General features: G+C 38.7%; 1 protein-coding gene across 2 annotated transcripts in view; it reads left to right on the top strand.

Moving 5' to 3' along the window:
- Positions 1-14334, top strand: part of LOC131432840 (heterogeneous nuclear ribonucleoprotein U-like protein 2) — an 80655-nt gene extending 66321 nt beyond the window's left edge. Inside the window, exon 12 of one of the 2 annotated variants that reach the window (XM_058599383.1) lies at positions 13482-14334. In XM_058599383.1, the coding sequence (XP_058455366.1) occupies positions 13482-13619 (138 nt within the window). In that variant the 3' untranslated portion in view covers positions 13620-14334. Of the gene's footprint in view, positions 1-13457 lie in introns of both variants that reach the window. The other variant, XM_058599382.1, reaches the window with a different exon arrangement.
- The last annotated feature ends 7468 nt before the right edge of the window (positions 14335-21802 follow it).

Raw genomic sequence — 21802 nt, 5'->3', positions numbered from 1 at the left:
TCGAGAATCGAGAATGACAGAAAACGATACATAATGATTTTACCTGCTGGTACTCGTATCTATAGTAGTTCTGGTTCTGGGGTGCAATATATTCCCGCTCGGCCTTTTGGCTACCTGGACAGCCATGGCCTCCAGACGGCTACCAAAATTGTGTCAGTGACGGTTGTCGAATCCAATTTCGCAAAACATAGTCGCCTGTATCTTAGGTAGCCGTGCGTTTTCATCTTTTCACCTTCACTGAAAATGTCAAAGATTTCGATGTCGAAAAATTCTGGTGGATACGGTTGTATCGTTTGAGTTGTATATCTGGCAGCGGTGAGGCAGTCGGTAACCAGAATGTCTGCCAGCCATATTTTTCCCGCTGGCAGCGTTTAGTCAGCCATCTGGCAGCCATGCTCATGCGGGTTTTAGTCGCTCTTTATTGCCAAACTTGACAGATTGTCAATATATCGAAGGAAGAATTTTTTTATTTCAATTACTGATTTTATTTGGCTTTTCTTTTATTACATAACCTGCTAAATGTGATTTAATTAAATTCATAGATCTATTTTAGTTTGAATGAAAAAATCGGCATGAAGTGCGTATAGTTCGATGTCTTTTTTTTCAGTATTGTATGCAGGTCCGGTGGGCTGTTTTTCCGCCTCAATTTTGCCCAAAGAGATTCAAATCTTCGAATAGTTGATGATCTGCATCCGCAGTTGATAATTCACAAGGGCACCTATCATCTGTGACTATGCCATTCCTTCGCAAGTGAGCAGGAAGTCTAGATTGGTTACTGATTAACTTTGACAGGATTACAATTTTCCTCCTGGTGAACTCGGTCGATTCGAACCACGCTTTATGGGACACGTTCGATAAGATGCTAAAACAGAATCTTCCTTTATCAGCGTTACACCATTTCGTTTGCCATTTTCCATAATTATACGTTTCCATGGGAATGAAATATCAAACGCGGTAACAGTATAATCATCACCAGAACCAAAAATGCAGACGTTTTTCGCTTCACGATCAGCAAACTCATTCATAGGAATGTCTTTATGAGAGGGTACCCAAAGAAAATGAATCTCGTACCCTCTTAGCTCCGACGATTTAATTCCTTTTTATATTTCGTACCATGCAATAGGATTAGCTCGGTTTATTTTCCGAGTCTTGAGACTTTTTTTTTTTTCATAAATACGTTTATTTCATAGGCAATATACATAAGTTTTTCTTCGCCGTGGCATCCACAATACATAGTAGTTTAAACCTAATACATTTCGAATATCATATTAGTATGTTGGTACTCATTAGTTAATCTAAACACTGTTTTTATCAAGCGAGTTGCTATTTTAAATTACATTAAATAAAATACATTTATTTTGTACATGATCTTATAACTATTTCAGGATTGTTTGTATCAGTTCACCACTTATATTCAATATCCTATAGTTGGCTATTGGTTGAACTCATGGAAGAGAAAACAGTTTAACATAAAATAAAATTTAAATTGGAACTCCAATGGATTTAATGAAATGATAAAGAAGTTTCATGTATGGAAGGTCACGACAAGCAAGAATGTCGCGAACTGGGACATTGGATAGTCTACCTTGGGTACGCAAGGAATTTATTAGTTGAGATCTGACATCACGAAACTCCACGCATGTCCAAACAACATGGTCAATATCGCGGTAACCTTCGCCGCAAGCACAATGATTAGTCTCGGAAAGTCCAATTCGAAGGAGATGTGCATCTAACGTGTAGTGATTGGACATGAGTCTGGACATCACACGAATGAAATCTCTACTCACATCCAGTCCCCTGAACCATGCCTTTGTCGATATTTTAGGAATAATTGAGTGCATCCACCGACCCAGATCATCTTTATCCCAAGAAGCTTGCCAGCTGGCAAGTGTTCTTTGGCGAGACGCGCTATAGAATTCGTTGAAAGCAATCGGTCTCTCATAAATTTCACCCTCAATAGCACCACGTTTGGCTAAAATATCGGCTCTTTCATTGCCTGGAATGGAGCAATGAGCCGGAACCCAAACTATTGTGATTAGATAATTATTATTCAATATGTCGTTCAGACACTGTTTTATTTTACCCAAGAAAAACGGTTCATTTTTGCCAGCAGCGTTTGAGCGAATGGCTTCAATTGCACTCAGACTATCTGTGAAGAGGAAATAATGGTTTGGAGATAATGTGACGATTACATTCAAGCTATAATGAACTGCTGCTAACTCTGCTATATAAACAGATGCAGGTTCTTGAAGCTTGAATGAGGCCGAAACATTATTGTTGAACATACCAAACCCTGTCGCTTCTTCCATTCGCGATCCGTCCGTGTAAAACATTTTCTCAGAGTTAATATGCCTGAACTTACTTGAAAATATTTTTGGGATTTCCATAGAGCGTAGGTGGTCCGGGATTCCACGCACTTCGCGCTGCATGGATGTGTCGAAAAATAAAGTTGAGTCAGGTACATTTAGGAGGCTGACACGGATAGGAATATATCTTGAAGGGTTGATTTCCTGTGACATATGGTTAAAATATACTGTCATGAATTTTGTTTGAGATCGAAGCTCGACTAGTCGTTCGAAATTATTAATTACCATGGGATTCAGCACATCACATCTTATTAGCAGGCGTGATGAAAGCTCCCAAAATCGATCTTTTAATGGAAGAACTCCCGCCAGAACTTCAAGACTCATTGTATGTGTCGAATGCATGCAGCCTAAAGCAATTCGCAAACAACGGTACTGAATTCGCTCAAGTTTGATAATATGAGAATTTGCAGCGGAACGAAAACAAACGCATCCATATTCCATCACTGAAAGTATCGTTGTCTGATACAATTTTATTAGATCTTGCGGATGAGCACCCCACCAAGACCCTGTTATTGTTCGAAGAAAATTTACTCTTTGTTGGCATTTCGTTATCAGATACCTAATGTGTCCTCCCCACGTGCATTTGGAATCAAACCACACCCCGAGGTATTTGAAAGTCAAAACCTGTTCGATTATTCTTCCCATCATATGAAGCTGAAGTTGCGCGGGATCATGCTTTTTTGAAAAGACGACCAGCTCTGTTTTCTCCGCAGAGAATTCGATACCAAGATGAACAGCCCAAACGGACAATTTATCTAAGGTATCTTGCAATGGTTTTTGCAGATCAATAGCTTTGGATCCAGTAACTGAAACCACGCCATCATCTGCCAATTGTCTTAGTGTACATGGGGTTACTAGACAGCTGTCAATGTCATTCACGTAAAAATTATAGAGGAGCGGACTGAGGCATGAGCCTTGCGGGAGACCCATGTAGCTAATTCTGATTGTTGCCAAATCGCCATGTGAAAAATGCATGCGTTTCTCTGACAAAAGGTTGTGCAAATAATTATTTATAACCGCTGGGAGTCCATGTTGGTGGAGCTTGTCTGAAAGAACATCAATGGAAACTGAATCAAATGCTCCTTTAATGTCTAAAAATACAGATGCCATTTGTTGCTTTTGAGCGAAGGCAATTTGGATGTCAGACGAAAGTAATGCAAGGCAATCATTCGTCCCTTTATTTCTACGGAAGCCAAACTGAGTATCTGACAACAAACCGTTCGTCTCGACCCAAGTGTCGAGACGTCGTAGAATAATTTTTTCGAACAATTTTCTGATGCAGGACAACATCGCAATGGGTCTATATGAGTTGTGATTGGAAGCTGGTTTCCCCGGCTTTTGAATGGCGATAACTTTCACTTGTCTCCAGTCAGGTGGAACAATATTTTGCTCAAGAAACTTGTTGAACAATTCCAACAAACGTCTTTTTGCGAGGTCGGGCAGATTCTTCACCAAGTTGAATTTAATTCTGTCCAATCCAGGAGCGTTATTGTTACAAGACATGAGTGCTATGGAAAATTCCATCATTGAAAAGGGGCTATCAATGGAATCATCATTTGAAGAAGACTCCCTAACAATGCTATGCGTAGGAACGGAATCTGGACAAACTTTCCTCGCAAAATCAAATATCCATCGATTCGAGTACTCCTCACTCTCATTTCCTACGTTACGATTCCTCATTCGTCTGGCCGTATTCCAAAGAGTGCTCATTGAGGTTTCTCTTGACAAACCTTCCACAAAATGTCTCCAATAGCTGCATTTCTTAACCCGAAGTATGTTCTTGTACTTGGTTTCTAAAACCAAGAATTTTTCAAAATTCTGAGGAGTTCCTCCTCCTCGTTTTAAAAACGTCTTGAAAGCATTTTGTTTCGCGTGTTTAGCATCTGAGCACTCTTTGTCCCACCAAGGATTTGGAGGTCTTCTGTTAGACGATGGACCAAGAAATCGTTTGGTTTGGGCTTGTTCTGCGGCCTCCAGAATCGAACAAACGAGGAAGTCATATTCTTCAAGTGGGGGAAGCTCTTCCATTGAAGTTAAGACACTTGAAATATTACTTTGGTATTTAATCCAGTCAATATTTTTTGTCAAATCATATGGAATATTAACTGAATTAGCAATGCCTTTGTTACTGCTAATTGAGATGATGATTGGTAAATGATCGCTACCATGTAAATCAGGAAATACTTTCCAGGTGCAATCTAGTCGAATTGAAGTCGAACAAAGAGATAAATCTAATGCACTTGGACGTGCAGGAGGTCTTGGGATCCGTGTCATGCTACCCATATTTAGTACCGTCATGCTAAAATTGTCGCAAATATTATATATTAGAGATGATCTGCTATCATTGTAAACGGAACCCCACATCATTCCGTGCGAATTGAAATCTCCTAAAATCAAACGTGGAGCAGGAAGGGCTTCAACAATTTCATTAAGCTGTCGTTGTCCAACTTGAGCTCTTGGAGGAATATATACCGAAGCAATGCAAATGTCCTTTCCTTTAATGTTTATTTGACAAGCAACAACTTCTATACTAGAAGTCGAAGGAATGTTTAATCTATAAAAGGAATAACATTTCTTAATTCCTAAAAGCACTCCACCATACGGGGAGTCTCTGTCGAGACGTATAATGTTAAAGTCATTAAAATTTAAGGCTATGTTTGATGTAAGCCATGTTTCGCACAAAGCAAATACATCACATTTTTGACTATGCAACAAAACTTTAAATGAATCAAGTTTTGGCATGATGCTTCGACAATTCCACTGCAGGACAGTGATTGAATCATTTGCGGCGGATGATAAATTATCCATCAAATGATACAAAACCTGTAAGAGCTGGCCATTGAGCTGATAACTGTTTCAAAAAAGTTCTAGCTATTGGAAGGAATGCTGTTATGATGGTCTTTAGAGGTTCAGAAATATTGAATGCAGCGAAAATCCATTCTACAATTTCCGAAAATTTCAGTAATCCTGTTGGTGAATGTGAAATGGAGCCCACTGGATTATTGTCTTTTCTTGAGCTAGTTCCTGGATTGGTTTGTGAATTTGACAAACCAGGAGGCACAGTTTTTGGTTTTAAATTTGGCTTTTTAGCTTTAACACGGGGATCTTTTTTTGAAGGTATAATTTTAGGTGTCTTTTTTGGTATTTTGTGGTTTGTTAATCTCCTCTTAACAGACCCTTGAGGAGTGACAAACGAGGTATCTTCACTATTTCCGTCAGAGTCAGATTCCTCTGGCTCCGCAAGATTTGAAAAACCGTTTTCGGTTTCCAAAGGGGAGACATGTATGATCGTTTTGAGCATTTCTGCATATGTGCGCTTAGACCGTGCTTTTAAAGAAAGCTTCATTTTGTCTTTACGCAGCTTAAATGCAGCGCACACTGAAAGATCATCATGAGGGCTTTCCCCACAATAAACACATTTTTCAACATCTTTATCGCAAAGATTATCCTTATGAGGCCCTTGACATTTGATACATTTGGACTTATTACTACAGTAAGTAGCTGTATGTCCGAATTTTTTACAGTTCGTGCAATTCATAACATGCGGTACGAAAAGCCGAACAGGAAGACGAATTTTATCGATATAGACATGGCTAGGCAATGCAGATCCGGCAAATGTTACGCGAAACGAATCTGAAGGACGATAAGACTTTTTTCCATCGACAATAGATGCTGAGTACAATTGTTTGCACTCGAGTATCTTAACTCCCTCAAGCATGGAGTTTTTAAAACGGCCAACTCCATTTTTAAGTAAATCATCTGCTGTCAGACTTGCTTCAGTCACAACACCGTCAATTTCTACCTCCTTCGATGGAATGTAAACTCGATATTCAATAGCAAATAATTTACAGGTTACAATATCGTTTGCCTGTTTCAAGTCGTTAACTACAACTCGAATTTTATCTCTATTAACCTTACAGATTTCTTTAACTTCAGAGAAATGTGATGTCAAATCCTTTGTAATTTGCATCAAGTTTAAAATCTTTTCTTTTTTTCGAAGATAGACTATCCATGGCCCAGTGGTACCCTGTGGATAATGTTTAGCCCTCGGAGTATTTAAACTTTTACTAGTATCCGGAATCGGATTCGGATGATCTTCCATGAGATCATCCATTACATTAATTTTTTTTTGTAAATTAATAATACCAAAATAAAAACTTATGTTTAGTAAAATTTCAGATATAAGAAATAAAAAATAAATTAAATTAAATCTACCTTGTAGCTGATGTCTCTGTTCCTTTATCGTGAAGAACGACGTGAAGCTCTTCCAACGATTTCCAATTGGCAGTCTTTTGCTGTTTCCAATTGGCAGTCTTCTGTCGTTTACTGCTATCTCAGTTGCTCTGCCGTCGTTGTGAACACCACTGCACTTGCTGTACCTGACCCCAGGTACAGTGCTTTTGCTCTTGGTGGCGATCAAATGCGATGCTTGCAGTGTAGCACCTCGCGATATATGCCGTCTCTTTTGATCCTACGCAGCGTACAAATTCTGGTACCTGGTAGATCAGCACTGGGTTGCTTTAGCACCTCTGTGCCTTTGCACCCCTTCGTCTTCGCACCTTTATGCGATGGCACCTCTGTGACTCGTCACTTCTATGCTCTCGCACCTCTGTGTCTCTACACCTCTGTGCGTATGAACGGGATGGCCTTCGTTGCTAGCTTTCCAGTCGGGAAACGCCCCGAATATTGCGTTTGCTATGGGCAGTTTAACTACCTGAAGCTTAGAATTGTCTCGGTAGCAGCCGTTAACTCACGAGCCAGTACAATCGAAACACAACCTCTTCGCTTGAATGGTTTTTACTGAATGAGTCTTGAGACTTGTCAGGCTGCTTAAACTGTCCGTCATGATAAGGTATATTCCCACTGGAAGTTGAATTATGAACACTGCTTTTCAAAGAGCTAGCAATTCTGCTAAGTAGATTGACGCAGATGACGTAATTTTGATGTTAGTGGTTTGATATCCAAAATTGTTGACGACGGCATAACCTGTACCTATGTCGTCTTTTGATCTATCCGTGGCTAGAATTTTAAAGTCGTTGTATTTATCCTGGATTACACTTTCAACTATTTCAGCTACTGTAGTAGATTGTGAGTGAGAGCACTTTTGTTTCATAGATAAATCAATTGGAATTTCACTGACACGTACATATGGATCAAATAAATAGCATAGAAGGTTTGGTATGGTTTCACTTAGCGGCTGAAATTCATTATACTCTAGAATCGCTCGCTGAGTAGCCGTTATTGCGATTTTAGATTGCACTATTGGTTCGACGAATTGTTCATGCCAGTTATGCAGACCATACCGTCTATTGACAAACCGCATTATAGCAACTTCTTTTCGTTTGCATAGTCCAAGCATTCCGGCCATAACATTGAGGGAACCTGTGTGAATGGTTTTGGTAGATCCCAAACAGATACGAGTGCATGACCATTGGATTCTTTCCAAAATTATGGCATCTCTGTTTGGTAAGTAAGGAAGAAGGATATGCGCCCCAATATTGACTCGAGACGCTCCGAAGAAAGTTCAAGCATGGAGTTGTCCGTCTTTTGAGCTAGTGAATGTGACCTGACCAAGTCATACTTGACGTTAGATAAACCCCTAACAATCTCATAGATCTAACTAGTTCCACAGGTTCCCCACGAATTGCAATTCGGGGGGATGGTTCAGGTTGATTTCCGGTTATAAGCATGAAACTACTTTTTGTTGGAGATATCGACGTCAACATTTCATAAGGTCACATAAACCAATGAGAATTTCTCTTTGTTTACTTTCTCTGTTGTTAATATCTAGTTAATTTTGACGTGTACTTACAAAATATTCAAATAGAATGAAAGACAATATTCCCATGTTTCTAACAGTACCAAATATGCAACGAACATATGTTTAATAACGCAGATATAGTCGAAAAAGAAAGTAAACAAAGAGAATCTGTCAATTATTTTTATGCCCTTTTGAAATGTTGACGTCGATATATCCAAACCGAGGTTGTGAATACCATCAACTAAGTCATCAACCGAAGTTTGTAAGCTGCGATTGGTTTCGTTTAGATTTCGATCTCGTATCCTGATGGTAATATCATCAGCATAATTCACCTTTATCACATGAATAGGAATGCTTCTTATCAGTCGTGCCATAACCACATTGAAACATGTCGGACTTAAGGGTGACCCCTGTGGAAGTCCTTTCCACGTGGTTCTCGTTAAAGTTTGCCATAAGCAGTTCGTATAACGCGTCCATTGTTCCCTTTCCTTTGCGAAACCCACACATTTCATGTGAGAGCAACTGTTTACTTTCGAGGAGAAACTCCAATTTATTTTTAATTAGAATCTCATAGACCTTAATCAATCGCTTGCAATCGCTTGCATGAAGTCGTCTAACTCCTCTGCCCCTGACGGCTTACCGGCAGTTATATTGAAAAATTGCTCGAATGGTGTAATTGCTCCCCTTTGTCGACTATTTCGGATGTCACTCTCTAAAGAAGTTTTTCCCAACTTATGGAAATCTTCTTTTATGTTCCCAGTGTGTAAGAAAGGTGACAAAAAAGACGTGAACAATTACCGTGGCATCACATCGCTTAGTGCAGTTCCTAAACTGTTTGAAAAGGTTATTCTGGCACCGATTTTCAACCACTGCAAGCAATATATTGTTGGCACTCAACATGGTTTTATGCCTAAGCGCTCCACAACCACCAACCTATTATCATTCATGTGCTACGTGACTGATGGTATGTCAAAAGGTTTACAAACAGACGCTATTTACACCGATCTCACTGCTGCCTTTGATATAATAAACCACAATATAACAATTGCTAAATTGGAAAGACTTGGATTCGGCTCTAACATCCTTCGGTGGCTGCAGTCATATCTTATAGATCGTCGTTTAGAAGTGAAAATCGGTGATCACGTTTCCAATGAGTTCATCGCTTCGTCCGGAATTCCGCAGGGTAGCCATCTCGGGCCTTTAATATTTTTACTGTATTTCAACGACGTCAACTTTACTCTAGAGGGCCCTCGTCTATCGTTTGCCGATGACGTTAAGATCTACTATTACATTCGAAGCCCAGAAGATGCAGGCTTTCTTCAACGACAGTTGTTGAGTTTCGCCGAGTGGTGTAAAGTAAACCGTATGAAATTGAATCCTGACAAATGCTCGACCATCACGTTCTCGAAGAAGAAAGAGCCATTTCATTTTGATTACTTTCTGGAAGGATCCCCGACAGTCAGAACGACGTGTGTTAAAGACCTTGGTGTCTTTCTCGATGAGCAACTGACATTCAAGCAACACATCAGCTATATCGTTTCTAAAGCTTCTCGCAACCTAGGATTTGTAATGAGGATGGCTAAACATTTTACAGACGTGCACTGTTTAAAATCTCTGTTTTGCTCGCTTGTTCGTTCATCCTTGGAACCCTCACTACATAAACGGAGCTCTTAGAATCGAATCGATACAACGCAGATTCATTCGCTTCGCTCTACGGCGCTTACCGTGGAACAATCCTCACCAACTACAAAGCTACGAAAGTCGCGGGTTATTAATCGGTCTTGATACACTACAAGTTCGTCGAGATGTTGCACGTGCTTTATTGATAGCAGATGTTCTGACCGATAGAATTGACTGCCCTGCTTTGCTCCGTGAAATTAATATCAACGTCCGACCCCGGGCTCTTCGCAACAGTGCATTTCTTCGACTTCCTTTACGGTGAACTAACTTCGGTGCTAACAATGCTATTATTGGCTTGCAGAGATCATTCAGCCGCGTTTCATCAGGATTTGACTTCAATCTATCACGCAGTAGGATACTTGGAAATTTTTTATTTATTACTAGAAATTATCATTAGGACCATATTGTGTCTGTTGATTATACCAAAATCGGCGTTTTGGTTTCGGGCCACTCGACCGCGGGTGTTTATGAACCCGGGAGTCAGTTCCAAGATCCTCGTTTTCCATTCCATGTCGATCGATTGCTCAGTCGAAGGCTGAATGCAGAACCAATATACACGTCCTTGTGAGTAGGTTTCCCTGCGTTCATTGTCCTTCTTCTTTCTGTTGATGATGTTTGGACATAATTTAGAATCATTCGCCTTGTGTCGACCACCACAATTAACACACTGTGGAGTTGGCTCATAACATAGGTGATCCGGATCTCCGTTGCCATTAACACAGTTATTGCATCGGGGTGCGCTCTTACAATTACTTTTGTTATGGCCTAACCGCCAGCAGTAAGTGCATTGACGAGTTGGGTACACATAAGTTTTCACTGGATAAAGAACTTTATTTATTTCAATATGTGATGGAAGAGTGGCCCCATCGAAGGACAGATCCATCCTCCATTTTTTTCCTAATCCTGCGGTATTCTACAATAGCAGGGTTTCCATCTTGCATCGATTTTTTCTTATCAAACGATTTAGCTGTCTTCAGCTCGTCGTCATCCACTTCTGGTTCAATATACGCCACACCAATACATTTGACAAGCCGTTGTGGGATAAAGAATCTTATACTATCAGTTTGCTGCAAGGCCGTCCCGGGTTGTCGGTTCAATGCATAGGACGCTGGTCTTACAAGCCAGCTGTCGTATGTTCGAGCCCCGACCTGGAAGGATTCTTAGTGTCAGTAGGATCCATAGTACTAGCCATGCAATGATTCTGTACACTAAGAATCGGCTGCGAAGTCTGTTGAAACAGAAAGGCCAAATTCCACGAAAGGAATGTAATGCCAAGACTTTGCTTTTGCTGCAAGGCCAGATTGTTTGCAGCACGACTGGTTCGCATAAGAACTTTCATCTTTGTTTGCGACATGGGAATCGCTCAAATATAATCCGCGCCGTATTTTTTAATCATAGCTTTAGCAACTTTCGCGGTCAACATATTCCCGTTTGTCGATTCCGCGATCACCAAAAATGGACCGGTGAACGTTTCTTTATATTTTCTAACACGGCGTTTAGGATGACTTTGGTTCTCGTCTTCAGCCATTGTTTGCCTCACAACCAACAATGCTAAGAATGAACAATGAAGAACTGTATAGACTTCAACAGTGTCACTATTTATGTACCATTTAATTCCACTATTTCACTGTCACGTTATTACACTTCCACAAAGTCACTATACTTTATGTATAACAGACGTTACAATACAGATACGCGTATTTCGGAATGTTATTTACATCCTTCTTCAGTGTATCGGTTTTATAAAATCATATAAAACCGATACACTGAAGAAGGATGTAAATAACATTCCGAAATACGCGTATCTGTATTGCAACGTCTGTTATGCTTCATTAAAGTATAGTGACTTTGTGAAAGTGTAATAACGTGACAGTGAAATAGTGGAATTGAATGGTACATAAATAGTGACACTGTTGAATATATTCCACTAACAGCTCCAAGTGAAAAATAGTGTATAGACTTGCTATATGACGCTGTCAAAACGATCCGATGTGTACCGAAGCACAAAAGAGACTGAAGAATTAAAATTTAAATGCGCCTGATTCTCCCTGAAAATGTCTTGTCGTAGGGGTACGAGTGTAACGTTGGCATTTATACTCATTCTTGTAGCAGTAACAGACGAAACGACGACGAGGCTGTTGATTTGTATTCTTTCATTGAAAATATGTGACAATTTTAAGCTCTGGTCACATTTTCCTGCTCCGTCAACGCCTGTCTTCCTGTATGATTTACGGAAATTGCCGTAGTTCTACGGATCAGTATAGAAATTTTATGGAAATTTGAATTTTGCTTCGAAAACATTTGTTTGGTGAGTCTCTTGTACGTTTCGTGCTTGGCATCGCTAGAGTTTCCGGGAAATGTTTTTTGCAGTATTGTGCAGTATGCTGGTAAGCCAAATATGTTTAGTCTGCTCTCGTTTGCTGCGAATCCTGTTTGTATGTGTGTGTGTGTGTGTGTGTATATATATATATATATATATGTGTGTGTGTGTGTGTGTGTGTGTGTGTGTGTGTGTGTGTGTGTGTGTGTGTGTGTGTGTGTGTGTGTGTGTGTGTGTGTGTGTGTGTGTGTGTGTGTGTGTGTGTGTGTGTGTGTGTGTGTGTGTGTGTGTGTGTGTGTGTGTGTGTGTGTTCACGGCACTACTGTTCGCTATTATATTTTGTACAAACATGACATAACCTCACGAAGTCCACTGTATGAACATCATTTGACAGCTAACGGTGGTTTGTTTACATGTACATTATAATTTGAATACGTGTTATTGAAAATATAACTGGCAACTAGTTAATTTGAAGCTAGATTCATATTATTTAACAACCAATAAGTTCCAAAACATTCAACTCAAACGGAATCCGGCAAACGAATCAAACAAAAATTCTTACAATATTTGTATTTTTGTATGGCGACAAAATGATGACAAAAAGTAATGTTTTAAACTATTTTCAAATCTAAGATTGTGTAGGATTAGATAACTAATGTTTTAATACGTCATTTTAAAAACCAAGACCGTGATTTTCGCTTTGTCGATATTCCAATAAAAAAGAAAAGGGGGCTGTCGTGTACTTATTTCTAAACGACGAAATCAGTTTATCAAAAAGTAGAAATCGGTATCAATTAAATTGTAGATCTATGATGAGGAAAACCGAGAAGAAATATATTTCGTTTGCATTCAAAAATTATACGATTATAATTAAATAATTTTCAATTTTATGTAGTTTTCTAAAGAAAACCAAGGCATTCATCTGTGATTCATTCTTCAAGGCATTAATGACATGGGCCTTCGTCAAGAATGGTCGTATCATCAGCAATTTGTGATAACATCACCATCCGGGATATAGGATATCTGATGTGATTCTTGTTTTGTGAGAGCGATTTTCTTAAATGCGAACACTCACTTTGAAAATTTTTGCTCTCACGCAAGGCGATCGGCCCAATAAAACAACCCCGCAGAAAGTGCCTTTACTGATGCGCAATATCTCAATTTTTTGTTGATAGATGGTTAGTTGACAGAGTTTTCGTTGTTTTGATCACATTAAACATGCATTTATTCCATAGAACATTTATTGTTATTCGTTATATTGTGTATTTATCGTTTTGTTGGTAATATGAGCTAGTTACTCACTGTCATATATATATTTCTATGTTTATAGTCAAATCTCAAAAACTTATTGCAGCAAGGAGGAAGTGGATCAGATAATAGTGTACAGCATGCGAACATGCAGCAGTACTGGTCGCAGTACGCCCAACAACAGAACTACGGTAACTATCCGCAATCGAAATCCCATGGATCGGGAGCGTCAAAGAGCAAGTAAATGGGTTACTTAATTATATTTAGAGTTTAGGTTACATTTTAGCAACTTTTTCTCCCTCTCTCACCTCAAAGTTTCAACTAAATTAGCAATACTCCATCAGCTATAAGTGCGATCTTAATTACTTTGAATAATGCTGCATAAAAGTTAAGTAATATATCAAATGTAATTGGTAAACATGCAATTAGTCTATTCTATCTGGAAATATTCAAATCTTTAAGAAGTACAATTATTTAATTTGAATCTATTCAATGCAAGCATGGAGAGAGAATTTTAATAAATAACGTAGTTTAAGTTCTGAACGGATTATCCACCTACTCTACCAGATTATAACTTTCAGAAAGTGCAGTTAAGTTAACATAAAGTTAAAATACAAACTGGTGAAGTATTTATTCATGCTAAACGCGATACAAATAATTTACTGTACTAAGTATAATTATGAGTTACGAATAAATTTCTTTTACGAAAAGTACTGAGAACAAAACAATGATTTTGGAATGCTGTATTGTTTCATATATTCAGTATAGTCTTGTAAATTGTGATTTTATTTACATTTCACCCGTCGTCATTATTATTTGGTTGGAAGTAGAATCATACATTCAAGACAGAATATAGGCTATACAATAGGAAAATAATGCATCTACTATATAAGAAATTGTGATTATACCGTTTCAATAAAAACAATGATCATACTGATAATGATTTTGTATCACATCGATTTTATTTTGTTCTTTTTACTGCATGTGTGCCATCGATGTAAGAATTCTGCGTTACGTCATTTGTGATTTGAGAGATTTGAACAGTTTTTAATCAACGTCACTGCAGTAGATATCGATTAAAAAATGCTAGATGCAACTTACGGTAAGTATCAATAGGATTTCTCAGTAGAGAGTTCTATTAGAAATGATCGATACATTCAGATATCAACCAGCTTAATCGATACTTCAACGCGAATTGGTTCGTTGTATCAAATTGGTAAAAAATTCAAACTCCAAATAAAAAAATGTCGCACTTTGTATCAAATCGATACAATTCATAAAGACAGTATACAGCGTTGCTATCGAAGCTACTTGAATATGCTTGAACTCAACATATTATTTATTTTTTGTAGAAATTTTAAGAATTCAGAAGGGCCAAATTGTGTAATTCTTTATGATATATTAAACATTGGTTGAATATAAACGATTTTAAACACTTGCGAATTTTGCACCGCGAAAATTGCACAGAGCATATCAAATTATCCTAGATTTGCACTACACTGATGGTTTAAATTTCCGATTTGCTAAGAGCATATCTTTGTAATTCTTTAGATAACATTTAGAGCCATTAGAAGGTTTGTTTTTGCATAATATTTTTTGTTGTCCATTTTTCGTTGTATTTTGCTCCAATGCAAACGACCAGCAGCAGGATGAAACGAAGCAATCGATCTTCTTTGAAGGGAAACTGGCTCTGCGACCTGAGCGTTTGAGGCTTTATACCACGCAAAAGGTCTGCTTTCATTGCCGATTGCTCCGATTTACGCGATGCAAAAGACCGAAACCTGCATTCCAACATATCCATCTTAGACATAGCCAAAGCCTACACTGAGCTAAATTCTCATTTTCACATTATATGAGAATCTAATATGTTTGCACTATTGGAAATTATAATGAAAATTACATGGTGTATCAATATCATGTCAACCATATAAGATAATCACATAAAACATAAAACCTTTCTTAAAGTTATTTTCATAAGAATTTCATATAGCGAATGGAATTTCCAGACTCAATAAAATTTATTAGCACCCCCTATAACAACTATTAGACAATCACAAAACATATATTGGGACAATTTATAAAGTGCATATTCTATTCAATCAGAATTTATATAGATAGATTCATGTAAAACATATGGCTTGTTGTATAACATTTATAAATAGCCTTTAATGCAGGCCATTATAGTTCCATAAACCAGTAATATATAGATCAAATGATTACCATTGAATTAAACAAGTGATGCGAATATGCAATATTGTTAAAAATAATGGGCTTATTACATTGAGAGGAATCAAAAGCTGCAATAAAAGATAGTTGCATTATTATAAAAACTTTGTTATTTATTTTTATCATTACATAATTAATTACGTTTTTACACTTACGTCGAACGGTGATTTTCTGTTATCGCGCTGTTCTTTCAGGATTCGAGCTTTACTACTGGTGAATTCCTGGAAGCACTTTTTGATATTAACCTTAAAGAAGTGTGACCCCAAAGCTATGAAATAAAAAATAAATCATTTCACTAGTCAGCAATGATAAAAATGGAACATACCGTATTATTTCATGATTCGTAAATATATCCTTAATGGGAGTTGAAAGAGCTAACGTGTCTGCGATTATAAATTGCTTTATGATGCAGAAATCCCAGGTGAACTGCCTGAAGCAGCTGATGAATATCGAGGACTCACCACATACATTACGAAGAGGGATAAGTTCTATCGAGTTTTCATATAAATTGTATGTGATATTCTTATCAATTCATTATTGTTACACTAATTTAGACTTCATGTACATTCTTAATAAAAAATATAAATTTTCATATGGCTTCAATGAGTTATACGATGCATACGATTCATATGACGAATCTAATGAATATAAAAAAAGGTGGGTGGGTAATGTCAGAGACATAACTGGATGTCGTGAATACGAAAAAACTGATACGCTCCCATCACTTTTCCGAATATCAGTTAGTTGATCGATTGTATGAATTGTGCAAGCTTTCCTCTTTTTCACTAATAGAGTTTGAAGCGATGCACCTACATTAAAGTACAGATTAGTTACATTAAACAGCTACTATTCTACAACTATATATTCCAAACTTGAAACAATTCCTTTTCAATTTGCTAATATAGCAGGCTAGGTACGACAAATTTGTAGTTTATTTTTATTGATGCTACAAAGTTCAAAGATATCTGATTCTTCTCGAAATTTCAGTACGAGACAATTGCAATGGCCTAGTCTGAAATGTATCGACGATCTTCGGTATGCAAGAGTCATTCTAATAATAATAATGATAGTGATAATAATAATAATACAGATTAACCTGTACATATGGCAACCCTGTTTCGCATGGCATATTTTTACACGACTCTATACTAGTATAAAGATGTGTTCAACATTCGCTTTCGCATTGCCGTTCGTAATTGAATGTGTTAGTGACGGTACAAATCTGCTTTTCTAACTGTTTTCGGTGCCATCGTTCTGACGGTGTCTCGTACGTACAGAGTAGCTGCTTTAACTTAAATGACGCTATTTCTCTTTTTTTTTTGCATAAATATCTGTTTATTAATCTTATTTTTGTGTATTACATCAACATTTTACAGTACAAGTGTTTTGAAACTTTGGCCTTTCATCTTTGTTGTTCATACGATTCGTTATTAATATTAGGTGTTTTAGTTACTCTTGTTTTACATACTAATGTTTAATCATAATATTTATTTTAATTATTTATAAAATGTCTACCTAAACTATTATAAACTATCCCTAACCTAATACGTACAAATTTTGAATTATTTGTATATCAGAGATTGAGCATCTCTCTTCAAATTTCGTGCAGTATTGTTCGAATTTTTGTTCTAGTATATCCAGTGAGGCAATCTCATGTACTTCACTAGTCCTTGTCCAAGGGGGTAGATTTAGAATCATCTTTAAGATCTTACTTTGAATGCGTTGAAGCCTAAGTTTGTGTGTTCGTGCACAACCCCGCCAAACAGGGACTGCGTATTCAATTGCGGGGTAGATGATTTGTTTATAGACAGCCATCTGATTCTTCAGGCATAGTTTAGATGTTCTACAAATCAGCGGATACAGAGACCTAATGAGTATGCTGCATTTTTGAACGATTTTGTCAACATGTGACCTGAATATCAGATGTCTGTCAAAGGTGAGTCCTAGATAGATAACTTCATCGGACCATTGAATGACCTCATCACCGAATCGTATTCTGCATTCGTCTGATGGAACAAGTTTTGGAGATCTTGAATGTGGAAACAAGATGACCTGAGTTTGCTGCATTGATCACAATTTTCCAGCTTGTAAAATATTCCGTTAAAGCGTCCAGACCTGTCTGTAGTTTATTTTTCAGAGCATTAATGACACGACCTTTGTAAAGAATGGCAGTATCATCAGCAAATTGTGACAGAACACCACCACCTGGAATAGGTGGGATGTCTGATGTGAAAATGTTGTATAGAATGGGACCTAGGATACTTCCCTGGGGTACACCAGCAGGAATAGTGAATCTTTCTGAAAGTGCATTATTTAGAGAAACCTGGAATGCTCTATCTGCAAGATAATTTTTGATAATTTTAATAAGATACATGGGAAAATTATACCGATGCAGTTTGAACACCAGTCCATCGTGCCACACATTATCGAATGCCTTTTCAATATCCAATATTGCCATGGCAGTCGTTTTGGACACTGATTTGTTTTGCTGGATGACGTTGTTAACCCTTGTGAGCTGGTGGATGGTGGATCTTCCTTTCCGGAACCCAAACTGTTCTTCCAGAAATATATTCTGTTCATCTGCGAAAGCAAGAATTCGCCTTTGTATTGACTTTTCAAACAGCTTCGATAGGGCAGAGAGTAAGCTGATGGGCCGATAGCTCTTGGAAAAGGAAGGATCTTTCCCCGGTTTCAAAACTGGGATAACTTTAGCTAACTTCCACATTGAAGGGAAGTAACCAAGCTCCCAGCACCTGTTAAAAATTTTAGCTAAGAAGACAAATGAGCGAATACTCAAATGTTTCAGCTCATTCGCAGTGACTCTACTTTCCTCAGGAACCAAGCTGTCTGATTGGTCAACCTCAGCTACGCTATCAGCAACGGCTCTTTCATATGGACTAACAATGTTGAGTCCTAAATTGTGAGAACACACAAACTGCTGGCCTAGCGCATTTGCCTTCTCTACTGGTGTGATTAAAGGTATTCCTTCAGCCGCGTCCTGGGGTGATATCAGAGGAGGAATAGGCTTCGGTTTTTTCTTAAGCACCTTCGTTAAGGACCAGAAGGGCTTTGAATGTGGGAGAATTTCTCGAAGCTTTTGCTGGAAGTTCCTGTTGCGAAGTTCAGATATCCTTTCCTGGATTATCCTAGTTAAGTTGTTATAAGTAGTCTTCCTATCTAGGATGCCAGTTCGTTGATACTGCCTCCGGTAGATATTTCGAAGTCGGATGAGTTTCTTGGTGACACTGTCGATTTGAAGAGAGGAACTCGGCATATGTTGTACTGGAACCGTCCTATCACGGGCGACTCTGATTGAATGCTGGAAGGAAGATAGGGCTGCATCGATTTCCATCGGAGAATCAAGTGGCAAATCGATATTAATAAGTTGGTCGGCGATATGTTGAAATTGGACCCAATCGGTGCGATAATAGTTCCTCCGTGGTTGAATAGGCACTGTTTCTGGTGAAGATCCCAACGTCAATATTACTGGAAAGTGGTCAGAAGAGAGCTCGTAGAAGACAACCGGAGAGCTGTCTATGGCGATGTTGCTGATGAATATATGCAAAATGGAATGGACTCCCGATCTGGAAAGTCGCGTTGGTTGATCCGGAGCGAGGATGTTGTACTGTCCAGCTTCGTAATCTTCGGCAAGTACGAATCCGTTTCGATTCTGTCTTCTGTTTCCCCACAGCTCATGCCGTGCGTTCAGGTCCCCAGCAATGATGAATTTGTTCTGTCGTCGAGTGAGCATAGCCAGATCTCGCTTCAATGATGCACACGTACCATCTCGAAGATTGGTTTGTTTGGGGCAGTACGCTGCAATGATGATGATGGGTCCCATCGTCGTTGTAATCTCAATTCCGATGGCTTCTATGAGTTGCAATTTAAAGGCTGACAGAAGCCTGTGCTGAATGGATCGTTTAATGGCAATGGCAACTCCCCCTCCTCTGGTAGTTGTCCTGTCGAGTCTGTGAATCCTGTAATTGGAAATAAAAATATAAATTTCAGGTTTAAGATGAGTTTCAGTTAAAATAGCAATATCGGCATTCTTCTCTTGAAGAAAGTCGAACAATTCAGCAGTTTTGCTCCTGAGTGAGCAAGCATTCCAATTTACTATAACCAACTCATTATATTGCATATTCGATGATGAATTTGCCTAAGGCATTGATTTGATCTAATCGCGTTCTGCAGTTTCGTAGTTTTGTTGTCATTGTTTCAAAAATGACGATCAGTTGTTCAGCAGAGAATAAATCACTAGAGTCATCCTTTGCTTGTGGTTGATTATTGCCCCATCCAGGAGGGATTTTTTGAGGGAGATTCTTTTTGCGATCCAGCGGCTGAATCTTTTGGATTGCTGCGAGGAAGTGGTGGCAAATTCGGAATATCCCTCTTCGGTGGGAGCTGTGGGAAATTAATTTCATCCTTCTGTAGAACATTCTTGCGCGTTGATTGTTTACGGGACGCCTGTTGTCGAATTTTTGTGAACTCAGCACGTTTGGGACACGATTTGCTAGTAGATGGATGATCGCCATCACAGTTCACACATTTTACAGCGATGTCATCTAGTAAGCAATCGTTGGTATTGTGTGATTCGGCACATTTCCCGCACCGACTTTTCATGTGGCAATTCCTCGCTCCATGGCCGTAGTTCAAACAGTTCGTGCACCTTGTGACATCCCGATGTACCGGTTTATACTTTTGCCATTCGATGATTATGTGAAATAACGATTTAATCGTTTTCAGTTGACTCATGGTGATGGAGCCCTTCTCCAGATGAATCAGGTACAGTTGATCTCTAAACTTTTTGTCCGTATTATGTCGTTTCATTTTAAACACCATCATAGGCTTTAGTCCAGCCTCCGACAGTGCCTGCTTTAGTTCGGCTTCCATCATGTCGGGTAGTCCTCGAAGTACAACCTTCATAGGTTTGTTGGCGGCAATATCGTGTGTGAAGTATACCGCTTTTGTCTGCTTCAGATAACATTCCACTCCTTTGTATTGGTTCAAAGCCGGAACAGTTATTTTGTAGCCTCCAGTACATAAACGGATTGTTGCCTGTAGTCCTTTGCTGATCAGTGTATTGAAGTCCGAGCGTAGAGTTGGTGGGAAGCCCTTCAGGTAGAAAGGCGGCATTTTTTCCTTCTTCTGCAGTTCCTCTTCGACATCAACTGGCAGATCAGCATACTCAGCAAACGGTCGTTTACCTGTACATCACTTGGCTTCAGACGCTTAGCATCCTTTGGATCCTTCTCGGATCTATGGCGGTTTTTACCCATAGCTTGGGTAGGTAGAATAAAAAATAAAACAAAATAGAAATTAGTCGTAGTAGGTTATTCGTCTATCCACACCGAGTGTTAGATGACGAATTATAGCTGCCGCTCTGCTAACTCTCTCTTTTATATCGTCTCACTGTTTCCCGTTCTGCGTAAAGGAAAGGAATTCTAACATATGGGTGGTCCTTACACCATTACCAATAGCAGGTATAAAATAAAATGTGATGTGAGAAATTGCATCATTTAAGTTAAAGCAGCTACTCTGAACGTACGAGACGCCGCCAGCACGGTGACAGCGAAAACCCGTAGAAAGACAGCCAAGAAGTCCAGCAAGCAGGCCCATTCAAATAGCACTTTTCAGTGCTAAAGATAATCATAAAGAACTAGTTGAATTTTGTCGCTTTCCTGCCATTTTCCGAGCAACTGTTGCCGAAACAAGGCACACACGAGAAGTTGGATTAATTTGCACCGTCACTAACACATTCAATTACGAACGGCAATGCGAATGTGGAAGTGATGATGTTGAATACATCTTTATACTAGTATACTAATATGCCGTGCGAAAGAGTTGCCACGTACAGATCAATATGTATTTTTTGTCGTGAATTCTTTAGTATGGGGCGCTATTTGGTTGTGATATCTAACACATTCAATTACGATAGTAACGCTGTTTCGCAATACGAAAAAGAAAATTTTGATTCAGAAACATCTTTGTACTAGTATACTTTATACAAATTGTTAGAACAAAGGTTTCCACTTAATTTGCGCATTCTACTTTCCAGACGTATCAGAACTTGCTAAACTTGAAGCAATCTAAATATTTCTTTATCACAGTGATGTGGTCGTCCTGAAAAGGACGGGGTTTTCAACTGCTCGTCGTTACGGATGGCTGCAGATGGCGAGAGATGATTTTAGTTTTCTTGTTGTC

This window comes from Malaya genurostris, chromosome 2 (assembly GCF_030247185.1).
Source record: "Malaya genurostris strain Urasoe2022 chromosome 2, Malgen_1.1, whole genome shotgun sequence".
Lineage (NCBI taxonomy): Eukaryota > Metazoa > Arthropoda > Insecta > Diptera > Culicidae > Malaya > Malaya genurostris.
This window is presented reverse-complemented; position numbering and strand designations above follow the sequence as displayed.